The following is a 15,097-nucleotide window of genomic DNA, read 5'->3' on the forward strand; positions in this document are numbered from 1 at the left end:
ATAGTGGAGCAATCCAGAAACCAGGCCCTGGGTGAATTACCTCATGTATCTGTTGAGTGTAAATGATTTGTGGGTGTAATATTAGCTTTCTGTGCCATCTTGAACTGCTAGAAGTTGTCTGGTGTGAGGATGTGGTGTTGTGTTCCCCCAGGCGTGGGAGAATCACTTGAGGAGGAACCGCTCCATTGTGGTGGATCTGTTCCATGGCCAGCTCAGGTCACAGGTCAAGTGCAAGACCTGTGGCCATGTCAGTGCACGCTTCGACCCCTTCAACTTCCTCTCTCTCCCCCTACCCATGGATAACTCCATGCACTTGGAGATCATAGGTGAGCCTTATAATGCAGTGTATACAGTACTACAGTTCAACATCCAGAAAATATTTCCCAAAACATCAAAGATTACCATCATATTGGAGATATTTGTCTCAGCATGTCTGTCGCCTGTCCACCCTTTCCTGTGCTAGCCTCAGAGCTTTACAGTAAAAGTGTGGTTTTGAATAGAAAGCTCCTTTGTTCCTGTTGTCTTGTGAGAGAAAGTATATTGGATCCCGTGCCTCTGCAACACTTGTCTTTGTTTCCTCTGTCCAGTCATTAAGCTGGATGGGTCATGCCCAGTGCGGTATGGCCTCCGGCTCAATGCGGATGAGAAGTACACAGGCCTGAAGAGACTCCTGAGTGAACTCTGCTGCCTTAACCCTGAGCAGATCCTCCTGGCTGAAGTCCATGCCTCTAACATCAAGGTAGAGCTATCACCAGCCATCATCTGTCCTCATCACTGTCCATCCAACCATCACTCTGTTCATATGCACATAGACTAGTGAAAGTCTGTCTACCCAATTTTTAGAATTTTCCACTGGACAACCAGAAAGTGCGTCGGGCGGTGAGCGGCTTTCTGTGTGCGTTTGAGATCCCGGTGTCAGGCGTATCCACATCTGTGGTGTCGTCCCCCACGCAAACAGATGGTGATGGTATACCGATTTGGTTCTTCTGTTTATCAGTTTATTCTTCTCTTTTCAAAGGCATTTTTTTGTTAAGTTATTCAATCAAAGCCTTTGTCATATAAGGCTCTTTTTAAAAGCAATCAGTGAGAAGTGATGAAAGGGATTTAGAATGCATAGTAGCAACCAAGAATGTTTTAGAATTTCAAGAAATGCACAGGTTTTAGATAAGTGATGGAAAGGTAGCTACTTTGACACGGAACAATATAACAAAGCTAAATGACCATCACAGTAGCTGTCAACACTGCTGTTATGTCTTATTTAAGCCTTCACTGACAACTTGACAAGCTGTTTGTTCTTCATGTCGTCTCCAGAAGCTCCAGCGCTAGCAAATGGGAATGCTGCCAAGGTAACTGAGAGTAACTCTCTGAAACTAGGAATGATCCCCAAGGGCATGCCCAGCACTGTAGTGCCCTGTGTCACAGAGGGCAGCCTTGCCAATGGTCTCCCCAACGGCCACGTGATGCACCCTCTGGACAGCCCCTTCGCTGGGTACATCATCGCCATCCATAGGAAGATGGTGAGAACTGCAGGATGGGCTAAAGATGGAGACAAGATTATCAGTGCATCAAGATTAGCCAAAGTCTATATAATGCTCACTTCTAAACTGTTTTTGTTTGTTTTGTAGATGCGGGCAGAGTTATACTTCCTGTCCAGTCAGAAAAACCGACCCAGTCTGTTTGGGATGCCGTTGATCGTGCCGTGTACAGTCCACACCAGGACCAGGGACCTGTATGACGCTGTTTGGACCCAGGTGTCCCGCTTGGCCAGTCCCTTACCCCCTCAGGAGGCCAGCAACCACGCCCAGGACTGGTCAGTCTCTCCAGACCACTCTGTGTGTTCTGTCAGGTGGCTTTGCAGTGCTCAGTCTTATCCTAATGGCACAGGTGTGTGATACTGTTCTGTGTGTTTTTGTTTGTTGTGAACACACAGTGATGACAGCATGGGCTACCAGTATCCCTTCACCCTGCGCGTGGTGCAGAGAGATGGCAACTCTTGCGCCTGGTGTCCGTGGTACAGGTAATTGTCTGCCCTGTCAGTACAACATATCACAATACGGTTGAAGATGGAGAAGGCGTTAATTGATACCCTCTGTTGGTGTCCCCCACAGGTTCTGCAGAGGCTGCACAGTGGAGTGTAACGATGACAGGGCTGCTGTGGGGAATGCCTTCATGGCTGTGGACTGGGACCCCACTGCTCTACACCTCCGTTACCAGACCTCTCAGGAGAGGGTAAGAGAGACATGAGGCTGGGGATAAACACAGCAGTGGGACCCTAGAGGTCATATCAATATATTTATTCTAGGGATGTAATGATTAAAAAAAAAAAAAATGTTTACCTTTATTTAACTAGGCAAGCCAGTTAAGAACAAATTCTTATTTACAATGACGGCTTACCATGGCCAAACCTGGATGACGCTGGGCCAATTGTGCGCCACCCTATGGGACTCCCAATACATACTGATTGTTTCAACCAAAACTATCAAAACTACTGCTGATGGTGAACCTGAACAACTGAAATAAAATCTTATGTAAGTCCCGATCAGCATGTAGCCTACCTATAGCCAGATGAGCGTAGTCTCCCTGGCAGTAGCTTAGGTTACTTTTACTCCGGGAAAAAGAAATTCAACAGCGCATTTGATAAGAATAACCTAGCAAATTACATTGGTTGTCGCTCAACTAATAAAGCCTAATATTGCACAAGCCATTTTACAAACATATAAATGCTGAAGGTGACACGCAGATGTGCCAGATCAGGAATAAGTCTTCCTCTTGTTGGTCTACAAGTGAAGCTGGGCACAGTGCGCAGTTTGACTAGTCTACTGTTATTGCCTGGGGTTCTGCATGCAAAATGACTTGTAGATCAATGACTTAACACAGTTACATGCTTAGTTCAATACTGAAGGAGAGAGGACGCATCAGTTGTCACAAAAGATGAGGCATTTTCAGAAGGTAAGAAAAATAAAATGTTATTTGACCTGCGATTTGTAACATTTGAATAGATTTTCTGACCGACGCATGCTACATTGGATCAGTTTGTGGTCCTGCGGATCGATGCATCTTAAACACTTGGACCGGGGACCGATGCATATTGGTGAATCAGGTAGCCTAGTGGTTAGAGCGTTGGACTAGTAACCGGAAGGTTGCAAGATCGAATCCCTGAGCTGACAAGGTAAAAATCTGTCATTCTGCCCCTGAACAAGGCAGTTAACCCACTAGGCCATCCTTGAAAATAAGAATTTGTTCTTAACTGACTTGCCTAGTTAAATAAAGGTTGAATAAAAATAAATGTATTGTCATTTTTAGATATTCAGGGTAAAGTTGATAATTTCATAACAAGGACAGCAATCACTTTTGCTACCCACATGGTCGAAGCGAGAGAAGGGAAGTTCACTCCGAGTCTGTCAACTTCCAAACAGTCTAAACCATTCGATTATGAGACAGAGGTGAAATCCAAAGTTGTGCTATATATTAATTGGTTATGTCATAGAAAATGTAAGATAAATATTGATGCATTACTAGCTCTAACACTTTAATCTGCAAAAAGGACATTAATTAGTGGTTGATGCTGATTTCAGATCATAAGTGGGGGGGAACAAAAAGCAAGCATTGCACCCCCTAACTGATAGTGGGGTGGCAGATGCCCAGTTTCCCTTACGGCTCAGGTCAGGTGCCTATATACACCATAGACCAGCTGTATTCAAACATTTTCAGCGGGGAACACATTTTTTTCTGTCGGAAATTCTGCCGACCCCCCCCAACCCAAATCTAATGGCACACCCCTAAAATCTGTCTTAAAAAAATAGATTTTCACATCAACAAATAACCTTCAATTCATTACATGTTCATCTTAAGAGAACCAATACATACATTTACTAAATTAACTTTCTCACTAACGTTTGTATATTGTCCCATAAAATAACCTGTACTTTTATTTTTTCAACTGATCTCTCCCCCCCCAAAAAAAACCATTTTTATTTGCCGACCCAACGGCAATTCCACCGATCGCGACCCCGACATTAAATACCATTGCCATAGACACATACATTTATATATACACACAGAGACACACACACACAGAGACAGACAGATGTCAGCTCAGAGAGGCCCATCAGCAGCAGATTTTACTGAATGTGTTTATGCAACCAATGTTAATGTATCACATCGATTCGTTCCTCTAATCAAACCGAATAATTTCAAACTAAAACTTATCGTTTCTGTATTGGGAGCCCATGCATCGAATCGTCCTGAAAAGGAAAGATGCACATGCCTAATTTATTCCATATCTAATGGAACAACGACATAGACTAAGTAATGAGTGTGTCCTGTAGATCGTGGAGGAGCACCCCAGTGTGGAACAGAGTCGCAGGGCCCAGGCAGAGCCCATCAGTCTGGACAGCTGTCTGCAGGCCTTTACCAGTGAGGAGGAGCTGGGAGAGGATGAGCTCTACTACTGCTCCAAGTGCAAGACCCACCGCCTGGCCACTAAGAAACTGGACCTGTGGAGGCTGCCGCCCATCCTGGTCAGACATACAGCTCGTTCCCTCTGCATTAACTCCCCAGTCCTCTCCCTATTCATCTTAGTGTCTATGGGCAACAGTTGAAACCTATGCAAAGAGAAAGAAAGAAACCCCCAGTCCAACAGCTTGAATGCCATGTCTGAATTGCAAGACTGCACAGGACATCACCCACTCTAATATGCTTTTATTCTGTCCATTTGAATTACAGATTATTCATTTAAAACGTTTCCAGTTTATGAATGGGCGGTGGATCAAATCCCAGAAGATTGTGAGGTTTCCCAGGGAGACATTTGATCCCAGTGCTTTCCTGACCCCGAGAGATGCAGACCAAAGCCAACAGAGCTGGAGGGACGGGCTAGGGGAGGAGCTACACGACACAGAGGGAGGAGTATCAAAATCTGGGGGTGGAGACACTGTCTGTAACCCCACCCTAACTCTCAACAATGGGAAAGGTTTGTAAAGAGTCTTGACTGGGGTTTCAGATGTAGCTGTCACATCCCACTTATTCCTTTAGAGAGGCTGGTGTTCATCTATGAAAGTATGTTCTATTTTCAGAGTCTCTGTGCTCAGGGAGGATGGCCAGCACTCCCCTCAGCAGAGATGTCAGCCCCAACTGCAGCCCACAGAGTGAGGACAGGAGGCAGGGCCGTGGACGGGTGTTGCCCCTGGAAAGCAGGTACCAGCTATCCCTCAGTAAAGAGAGTCTGGACAGTGGCAGGGAGAGCCCCATGGAGCTCGAGGCCAGCGGGGTGGGGATGGGGAGCAGGGGAGAGGGCCTAAGCGACTCTACCTCTGGAGAGGACACGGCCAGGGACTGTGACAACACAACGTCTGTGTCTGAGCTGGAGAGCAATGGCTACACCGAGGACAGCATAGATCTGGAGGCCTCCCAGGACCAAAGAGACAAAATCTGCTTAGACCCCATGTACAACTTGTATGCAATTTCAGTAAGTATTAAATATTAGTTTTTCTCTAAGAATATTGCTCTTATAACCTGAAGACACAGGAGTGCAAAGTGACTATCTACCACCTGAAATATCCTCTTAACCACCAATCATTTTTGTGTCTGCAGTGCCATTCAGGGATCCTTGGAGGAGGCCACTATGTGACATATGCCAAAAACCCAAATGAAAAGTGGTACTGTTACAACGACAGTAGCTGTAAGGTAAGGGAAGTCATGAGTTTGAAATGCTGTTTTTGGAATACAATCTCTGGTATGTGATGCATTGTCCATTTGTCATCTATAACTCAGTTATTTGAAGTTCACAAGTATAAACCAAGCCGCACTGTGTTTTCTGTGTTCAGGAGTTGCGGTCAGAGGAGATTGATGCAGACTCTGCCTATATCCTGTTCTACGAGCAGCAGGGAGTGGATTATTCTCTGTTCATGCCCAAAACTGACGGCAAAAAGATGGCTGACACAACTAGCATGGACGAGGACTTTGAGTCTGATTATAAGAAGTACTGTGTTCTTCAGTAATGAACTGTTGATGTGTCAATGTGCTGCTGGTTCATCGACATGCTTGTGCTAGAAAACCACCTTCCTATTTGAATCTGAAATCTCTCAGGTTGAGATGAGCTGAACCTTAGAAATCATCCCTGGTGGTTAGAAGTGGACCACAAACCATTTTTACACCACCTCTTCTTAGTGGATAGACATTTTTTTCAAGCAATGGTACTCAAGTTATTTCGCGCTAGCGATGTCAAACAAAACGGAGGGCTGTGTATTGGTTTGTTTCAGCATCAACACCTTGTCGGAGGGTGACCATGCTTAGGCCCATGGTGCTGGTCCTAGGCCAGATGTGACAAGTGTGTGTGTGTGTGTTTGTTTGTTTGTAAACCAATGCCAGTGGCAATATGTGTAGACACTAGACACATTTGATTGGTATTCTCTGTAGTTAAAGATGTTATAATACAATTGATCTAGTGAAATGTAACTGAACCCCCCCCCCCCCCCCCTCATTGAAATCTACAAAAAATGATTGCAGTAGAAGCAAGTGTTCACTACCTCATCATACCCTGCTTTGGACAGTAGTCAAATCCATAGTCACAATTCTAAAATGTCTCTTTAGAAAATACCCTTTTTTGTTGTCTTCAAATGTAAAGGAGTCAGACTCCGGACCGATAGGCCTGGATTAAATTCAGTGTTGCTGAACTACATTCATGTATTTGCATTGCAATGTATCTGTCTTTGGTGTTCATCATGCCAGGTCTGCTAAGAACAAAGCCTCAGACCCCTTTACCTATCTGAGACAATCTTCCTGTAGCGTCTTCTTGTCCCATTCTGTGTGCAGGTCCATTCCAACAACATATCAGTCTGTGCCATTACAACATTGTGATGTTATCACATCAACAGTTGACTTTCATTATAGTAGCTACCAGTAGGCCATGTCATTCTTTATTATTGTGCCCAATTTAACACAATTCTTTATGCAAGTAATGAGATCACAACTTCAAAGAGCATAAGTTGTGGATAATGTTGCATCTTTCTGAATGCCATAGGTATGATGTATTTGATTTAGGCAGAGGGACATTTCTTACAGTTTTGAGTGGTTGCACCTTACCGTTATGCGACAAGTGAATAGATAGCTTTTCCCCCACGCGCTTCGGAAAACATGTATTTATTGTAGCTATGTTGACATGCACTGTGAAACATTGTCACTAGGAGTTCAATTAATCTAATCGTATGAAGACACAAAAATCTAACTATTTAGGCCCTGAGCTACATCTGTTACAATCCACAACTCTCATTTCTGCTCTGTCTTTAAAGGCTTGTTGAGGTGTATGCTTTTATTTGGTTAATCAATTACTGATTATAACATCTGGACAGAAACCTACCCACTCTACCTGACGTATGATGGTAGTATGGTAAGCATTCTGATGTCTTTACATTTTTAACCTTAGCTAACTGCTGCGGTGGTCATTTTCAGTATTGTCCCTCTGAAAACCTTGATACAGTGATTACTACTGAATGTTTTTTTATTTTTGGCTATTTAGTTGTAATGTTTTCTTTTGATTTATTATTAATTTAATGTAATTTTCTAAAATGTTTATAGTCTAAATTTACTTTGCACTGACCCATGTGGGAAAATGAACATGTATTGTACATAAATACTTTTGGAAAAAGGATGTATTGGAATATGAACTGTAAAGATCTGTCTTGTATATGGCGTGATTAGGTTATCTAACTATTAAAGCAGGCAGCCAATAAAATACACAGCTTTTGTGTCCCTTTTCATGTACAGTCTTATCAGGATGGGTAACATGAGCAATTGGATGGAATGTACATTTTATATTGGTCATAACTTAATAACATGTCCAGCAGCCTAGGTAAAGCTAGACAACATATTCTCAGGGCCACATACTTTCGATAAGCACAGCTCAAATAACTGTCAGGAGAAAATACATTTTAGTACTATTTCTGAAAACAAAGGAAACCACAAAGAGGCCATGTCATCTCCACCTCCCTTACAGCCTCGAACTCTGTGTGGGCTTTGTCAATCTATACTCAAACCTTTTTACTGTTGGTGAAAGTGAGCTTTGTGCATCAGAACACAGCATGAAAATGCCTCCCACCCATAGCACTATCTGACACACACTTCCCTTGATAACCGTTAATCATATTGGAGTCCAATATGGTCATGTTTCATTAGAAATGATTAGTGGCCAGTTGTAAAATGTTAACCAACTGCCGTTGTCACCCAACAACTCATATAAGTACATGAATATAGAATGACTTGAAAGCTTGACTTATCCGGCGAGACATAGTGATGCTGATGACAAAGCCGCTCCTTCCTGTGAGTGAGGGACGACAGGAAGCCACATAACAAAGTGAGGTGAAGAACGAGTGTAAGTGGTCATCTCAGTGGTTGCAATAGAAAATATTTCACATGAATTTGGACAGAAGTTGCTTGAATATCTTACCAGCTTGGGCACTGGGGGTGAGGTGTACTCTCTTTCTCCATACAATTTAAATGTGTATAACTCTGAAAAAAGTAATAGCTCTTTGCCTACTTTAGAACCCTTTCAATGTAATTTGTTTCATACCATTTCATATTTTTGCTCTTTAGTCCTCAGATGAAGGCAACATACACACTCAAGAACAGAAAAATGTCATATCGGAATGCAACAAATAATCACACAGAAACTTCCCTCATCAGGAACTCAAATATAACAAATGATTTTGGTCATAAATTCTCAGATCCTATAGTAGGTGAGTCGTGTAATCATATATAATGTGAGATGGAAAGCTTACTGTTGACAGTTTCTCAAGCTCTGATGTAACTGGTGAACATGTATTTTCTCAGGTGGCAGATTAAACGGGATGTTCTACATTCTAATCAGTATTTCTGGGTTTACTGTCACCATTGTCATTTTAATGGCAATTCTGTGGATGAGGAAGTAAGCTTACACCACTTGTAAAGATATCAAACATTTGTACCTTTCCTAAATACAGTATCGGCAGTAGATGAAACTGTTCCATACTGGATGCAACCTTACTATACCAAATACACCTGATAACATACAGTACAAGTCAAAAGTTTGGACACACCTACTAATTCCAGGGTTTTTCTTAATTTTTTACTATTTTCTACATTGTAAAATAATAGTGAAGACATCACAACTATGAAATAACACAAATGGAATCATGTAGTAACCAAAAAAGTGTTGAACAAGTCAATCAATATTTTGTATTTTAGATTCTTCAAAAGTAGCCACCCTTTGCCTTGATGACAGCTTTGCACACTCTTGGCATTCTCTTAACTTTTAACTCTTTTAACTCTTAACTCTTAACTAAATTTTGTATCAAGACTGCCAAAATGTGCCCAATTTGTTTATTAATAACTTTTCATGTTCAAAATTGTGCCCTCTCCTCCAACAATAGCATGGTATTCTTTCACAGTAATAGCTACTGTAAATTGGACAGTGCATTTAGATTAACAAGAATTTAAGTTTTCCTCCCATATCAGATATGTCTATGTCCTGGGAAATGTTCTTGTTACTTACAACCTCATGCTAAGCGCATTAGCCTACATTAGCTCAACTGTCCCGTGGAGACAGAACATCGATCCCGAAAAAGTAAACTTTTTTTGGTTGCTACATGATTCCATGTATTATTTCATAGTTTTGATGTCTTCACTATTATTCTACAATGTAGAAAATAGTAAAAAATTAAGAAAAACCCTGGAATGAGTAGGTGTGTCCAAACTTTTGACTGGTAGTGTATAATACTACTAACATGCTTCATATCCTTTCCAGGTATCGTACTTTGATTCACACCATTCGAGAGCTGCAGGGTGTTGAGGGTCTATTGGGCAGAGCTCCTCCATCTAACCCCCCATTTAGAAGTCCCCTAACCTTGAGGAAGTGTTTGGGGCATGAGGCTAGAAGCCATCCCACACGAGAGCTTGTCTCCGTCACTCTGGGACAAGAGTCACAGGACACCAGCTTAACCACTCCCCTTGAAAGGCAGACAACCAAGTCTGCTTCTAGGTCTCTCTGGAGACCACGGCAAACTGTAAACTTACTGTGTAGAAAAAGCAACGGTGTAAAAAAAAACATTCTCATATTTGAATTTAGCTGTGAAATGGTGTAACAGTGTGGACCTAATTTCCCAGGGTTCCTGCTTCAACACGTCTGGGCTAGGTCTACAGCATATCATCAAGGCAGGGAGGGAAGGGGTGTACTACAAGGCTAAGATGATATGTGGCACCTGCAAGGGCCACTTCATTGTCACCTGCAAGATTATCAAAGAGGGTTAGGACACATCCATCAAGCTCACTAACACATTCATCATCAATACCAAAGAGACATTGCACTTTAATCATTACAATAATATCAATCACAGAGTAATGCCCTCCAACCCTCACCATCTGTAGGGGCTACTCACAGGAGAGTAGCCAGAGAGGTGAGCATCATGAGGAAGCTGGGTACCCACAAGAACGTGCTGCAGCTGCTAGACTGGAACATCACACAGGGTAGGAGTCACATACTACTCAGCAAAAATATAAACGCAACATGTAAAGTGTTGGTCCCATGTTTCATGAGCTGAAATAAAAGATCCTAGACATCTTCCGTACGCACAAAAACCTTATTTCTCTCAAATGTTGGGAACAAATTAGTTTACATCCCTGTTAGTGAGCATTTCTACTTTGCCAAGATAATCCATCCACCTGACAGGTGTAGCATATCAAGAAGCTGATTAAAAAGCATGATCATTACACAGGTGCACCTTGTGCTGGGGACAATAAATGGCCACTCTAAAATGTGCAGTTTTGTCACACAACACAATGCCACAGATGTCTCAAGTTTTGAGGGAGGGTGCAATTTGCATGCTGACTTCAGAAATGTCCACCAGAGCTGTTGCCAGAGAATGTAATGTTCATTTCTCTACCTTAAGCCGCCTCCAACGTTGTTTTAGAGAATTTGGCAGTATGTACAACTGACCTAAAAACCGCAGACCACGTGAATGGCATTGTGTGGGTGAGTGGTTTGCTGATATTAACATTGTGAACAGAGTGCCCCACGGTGGCGGTGGGGTAATTGTATGGGCAGGAATAAGCTATGGACAACGAACACAATTGCATTTTATCGATGGCAATTTGAATGCACAGAAATACAATGACGAGACCTGAAACTTTTGTGAGGCCCATTTTTTAAAGGTGTCTGTGACCAACAGCTGCATATCTGTGTTCCCAGTCATGTGACATCCATATAACATACAGTGGCTTGCGAAAGTATTCACCCCCTTAGCATTTTTCCTATTTTGTTGCCTTCCAACCTGGAATTGTATAATTTGTATCATTTGATTTACACAACACGCCTACCACTTTGAAACAAACAAGAAATTAGACCAAAAAAAATGGAAAACTTGAGCGTCCATAACTATTTACCCCCCCAAAGTCAATACTTTGTAGAGCCACCTTTTACAGAAATTACAGCTGCAAGTCTCTTGGGGTATGTCTATAAGCTTGGCACATCTATCCACTGGGAGTTTTGCCCATTCTTCAAGGCAAAACAGCCCCAGCTCGTTCAAGTTGGATGGGTTCCGCTGGTGTACAGCAATCTTTAAGTCATACAACAGATTCTCAATTGGATTGAGGTCTGTGCTTTGACTAGGCCATTCCAAGACATTTAAATGTTTCCCCTTAAACCACTCTAGTGTTGCTTTAGCAGTATGCTTTGGGTCACTGTCCTGCTGGAAGGTGAACCTCCGTCCCAGTCTCAAATCTCTGGAAGACTGAAACAGTTGCCCTCAAGAATTTCCCTGTATTTAACACCATCCATCATTCCTTAAATTCTGACCAGTTTCCCAGTCCCTGCCGATGAAAAACATCCCCACAGCATGAAGCTGCCACCACCATGCTTCACTGTGGGGATTGGTTCTCGGGGTGATGAGTTTGCGCCAGACAGCGGTTTCCTTGATGGCCAAAAAGCTCAATTTTAGTCTCATCTGAACAGAGTACCTTCTTCCATATGTTTGGGGAGTCTCCCACATGCCTTTTGGCAAACACCAAACGTCTTTGCTTATTTTTTTCTTTAAGCAATGGCTTTTTTTTGGCCACTCTTCCATAAAGCCCAGCTTTGTGGAGAGTGTGGCTTAAAGTGGTCCTATGGCCAGATACTCCAATCTCCGCTGTGGAGCTTTGCAGCTCCTTCAGGGTTATCTTTGGTCTCTTTGTTTCCTCTCTGATTAATGCCCTCCTTGCCTGGTCCGTGAGTGTTGGTGGGTGGCAGGTTTGTTGTGGTGCCATATTCTATAATGGATTTAATGGTGCTCTGTGGGATGTTCAAAGTTTCAGATTTTTTTTATAACTCAACCCTGATCTGTACTTCTCCACAACTTTGGCTCTGACCTGTTTGTAGCGCTCCTTGGTCTTCATGGTGCCGCTTGCTTAGTGGTGTTGCAGACTCTGGGGCCTTTCAGAACAGGTGTATATATACTGAGATCATGTGACAGATCATGTGACACTTAGATTGCACACAGGTGGAATTTATTTAACTAATTATGTGACTTCTGAAGGTAATTGGTTGCACCAGATCTTATTTAGGGGCTTCAATTTTTTCCCACTTTTTTTTAAACAAGTTATTTTTTTTCCTTTCACTTCACCAATTTGGACTATTTTGTGTAGGTCCATTACATGAAATCCAAATAAAAACCATTTAAATTACAGGTTGTAAAGCAACAAAATAGTAAAAACGCCAAGGGGGATGAATGAATACTTTTGCAAGGCACTGTATGAACTGCAACTCAGTAAAATCTTAGAAATTGTTGCATGTTGCGTTTATATTTTTGTTCAGTATCGTTTATTTAGCATTGATTGTTTCTGCATCTTGTCCCATGGCAAAAAGTGGAAAGGTGGTTTTGTGTGTGTTTTATTTCCCTTTACTCCAGCTCCTTACATGCTGATCCTAGAGTCGGTGAGCAGTGGGACACTGCGCAGTTTCCTTCAAGTGAATCAAGACCAACTGAGCAGGGACAGTCAACTGCAAAATCTCTTCACCACAGCAGCATATCACATTGCCCATGCAATGAGACACCTGTGCTCTAAAATGGTACATTAAAATAATTCTAAAAATCCATCAACAATGTCATATATTCAATTTTCTTCCTGTGGTCACCACACATACATATTTGACTACAGTCCCCATCAGTTCTGTTCCACAATTGTTCATACTCCAGGTGGTGCACTGTGACCTAGCCCTGAGGAACATTATGGTGAACCATTTTCCCAGAGAGGTGAAGCTGGCAGAGTTTGGACTGGCCCAAGACCTGACTCACAAAAGGAGCTATCGCAGCAGCTGCAAAGGGGACTACATGGTGAGGAGGACTGTACTGAAGTCACCCAGACATTATGACCAGAGCATAAAGCTATCTCTAACTTGGCTGTTCTTTGTGCTTCGGTTCACAGCAAAGTGTGCCCCTGCGTTGGTATCCCCCAGAGTACTTCAGAAAAAACAACTACTACAGCTTCAAAGGGGATGTCTGGGCATTTGGCATTGTGCTGTGGGAGATGCAAACATTTGGTAAGATGGAAAGAGCACCTGAGATGAACTGAATGAAATGTATTCACTAATGTGTTAATAATGAGTCATTAATGATTCATCTTAATCTTAGGGACCTTACCATATCCTAACCTGGAGGCTCCAGAGTTGGTGGTGCACTATGTCTGCTCTGGACAAAGGAACTCAGTCCCAGAGACATGTAGGCCAGAGATGTGAGAAATGGTCCCCTTTCTGGTTCATTTTTACATGTAATATTTCCATGAATATCGACTGCTTTTGTCTATTTGCATGATACTGGTGTGCTAGTAAATTGGCCCCTTTACTTCTAGACTGCAGACGATTAGGGACTGTTGGCTGGAGCCGAACACCCAAAGGCCCTCCTTCAACGACATAGTCAGAGACCTGGAGAACATCCTGGAGGATGATGAAGTAAGTGTGGCTTCTTCAGTTAGCATTCCTTCTGCATCTCATATCCTTCTCTGTGGATTCAAATTATTTAAGAGGCAATCTGGGCATGCAACATTTTACCTTTTCATGCAGTTCCTTGTGTTTGTATATTGTCTGCACTGCAGGATTACGTCAAAGTGGACGACGGAGTCCTAATGGCCAATATTGAATTTGGCGACCAAGGTCAAATCCAACCCACTCTCCTTCACGGAGACTAAATATGTGTAAGTCACTTCAAGTAGCATAACATGTTTGGATGTGCATGTTTGCAAAATCTGTTTTTTTCCCTTTACTGTGTAAAGTACTTAAGTAAAAATACCTTAAGTGCTACTTAAGTAGTTTTTTGGGGTATCTGTACTTTACTTTACTATTTATATTTTTGACAACTTTTACTTTAATTGCACAACATTCCTAAAGAAAATAATGTAATTTTTACCCCTTACATTTTCCCTGTAACCCAAAAGTACTCGTTACATGTTTAATGCTTAGCAGGACAGGAAAATTGTCTAATTCACACACTTATCAAGAGAACATCCCTGGTCATCCCTACTGCCTCTGATCTGGCAGACTCACTAAACACAAATACTTTGTTTTGAAATGATGTCTGAGTGTTGGAGTGTGCCCATTGCTATCAGCAAATTTTAAAAACAAGACAATTGTCTTGTCTGGTTTGCTTAATATAAGACATTTTAAATGATTTATACTTTTACTTTTGATACTCAAGTATATTTTAGCAACTACATTTACTTTTGATACTTAAGTAGATTTAAAACCAAATACTTTTAGAATTTTACTCAAGTAGTATTTTACTGGGTGACTTTCACATTTACTTGAGTCATTTTCTTTTAAGGTATCTTTACTTTTACTCAAGTATGAAAATTGGGTACTTTTTCCACCACTGGTAGTAGGTCTACTACAATGAAACGATATAAAATAATGCATCCTAAAAGGCCTACAGATCCCCTCAGGTACAAATAATAAGAACATTATTCACATGATACAGTACCTAACTGGTGCACAGGATTTGGTTCCAATGCAACATTTTCATTGTGTGTGTTAGAAAAGCTGTACATGTCATTAAATAGGCTACAATTGTTAGTGATTTTGACATTCTTTAAAACAATTTAT

General features: G+C 41.9%; 2 protein-coding genes across 3 annotated transcripts in view; both read left to right on the forward strand.

Annotated features, from left to right (window-relative positions):
- LOC120057206 (ubiquitin carboxyl-terminal hydrolase 32-like) overlaps positions 1–7,744 on the forward strand; it is a 28,139-nt gene extending 20,395 nt beyond the window's left edge. The window contains exons 23-34 of one of the 2 annotated variants that reach the window (XM_039005712.1): positions 152–326; positions 588–739; positions 844–961; positions 1,312–1,517; positions 1,626–1,810; positions 1,931–2,017; positions 2,109–2,229; positions 4,329–4,520; positions 4,726–4,969; positions 5,073–5,464; positions 5,590–5,682; positions 5,823–7,744. In XM_039005712.1, coding sequence (XP_038861640.1) covers positions 152–326; positions 588–739; positions 844–961; positions 1,312–1,517; positions 1,626–1,810; positions 1,931–2,017; positions 2,109–2,229; positions 4,329–4,520; positions 4,726–4,969; positions 5,073–5,464; positions 5,590–5,682; positions 5,823–5,996 — 2,139 coding nt within the window. In that variant the 3' untranslated portion in view covers positions 5,997–7,744. Of the gene's footprint in view, positions 1–151; positions 327–587; positions 740–843; positions 968–1,311; positions 1,518–1,625; positions 1,811–1,930; positions 2,018–2,108; positions 2,230–4,328; positions 4,521–4,725; positions 4,970–5,072; positions 5,465–5,589; positions 5,683–5,822 lie in introns of both variants that reach the window. The other variant, XM_039005711.1, reaches the window with a different exon arrangement.
- LOC120057523 (fibroblast growth factor receptor homolog 1-like) lies at positions 7,085–14,210 on the forward strand. The gene is made up of 9 exons (XM_039006118.1): positions 7,085–7,093; positions 10,135–10,273; positions 10,396–10,494; positions 12,912–13,072; positions 13,200–13,337; positions 13,429–13,543; positions 13,635–13,734; positions 13,852–13,951; positions 14,095–14,210. The coding sequence occupies exons 1-9, from the start codon at positions 7,085–7,087 to the stop codon at positions 14,185–14,187; spliced, it is 954 nt and encodes a 317-aa protein (XP_038862046.1). The 3' UTR covers positions 14,188–14,210.
- Positions 14,211–15,097: the final 887 nt, after the last annotated feature.

This window comes from Salvelinus namaycush, chromosome 12 (assembly GCF_016432855.1).
Source record: "Salvelinus namaycush isolate Seneca chromosome 12, SaNama_1.0, whole genome shotgun sequence".
Classification (NCBI taxonomy): domain Eukaryota; kingdom Metazoa; phylum Chordata; class Actinopteri; order Salmoniformes; family Salmonidae; genus Salvelinus; species Salvelinus namaycush.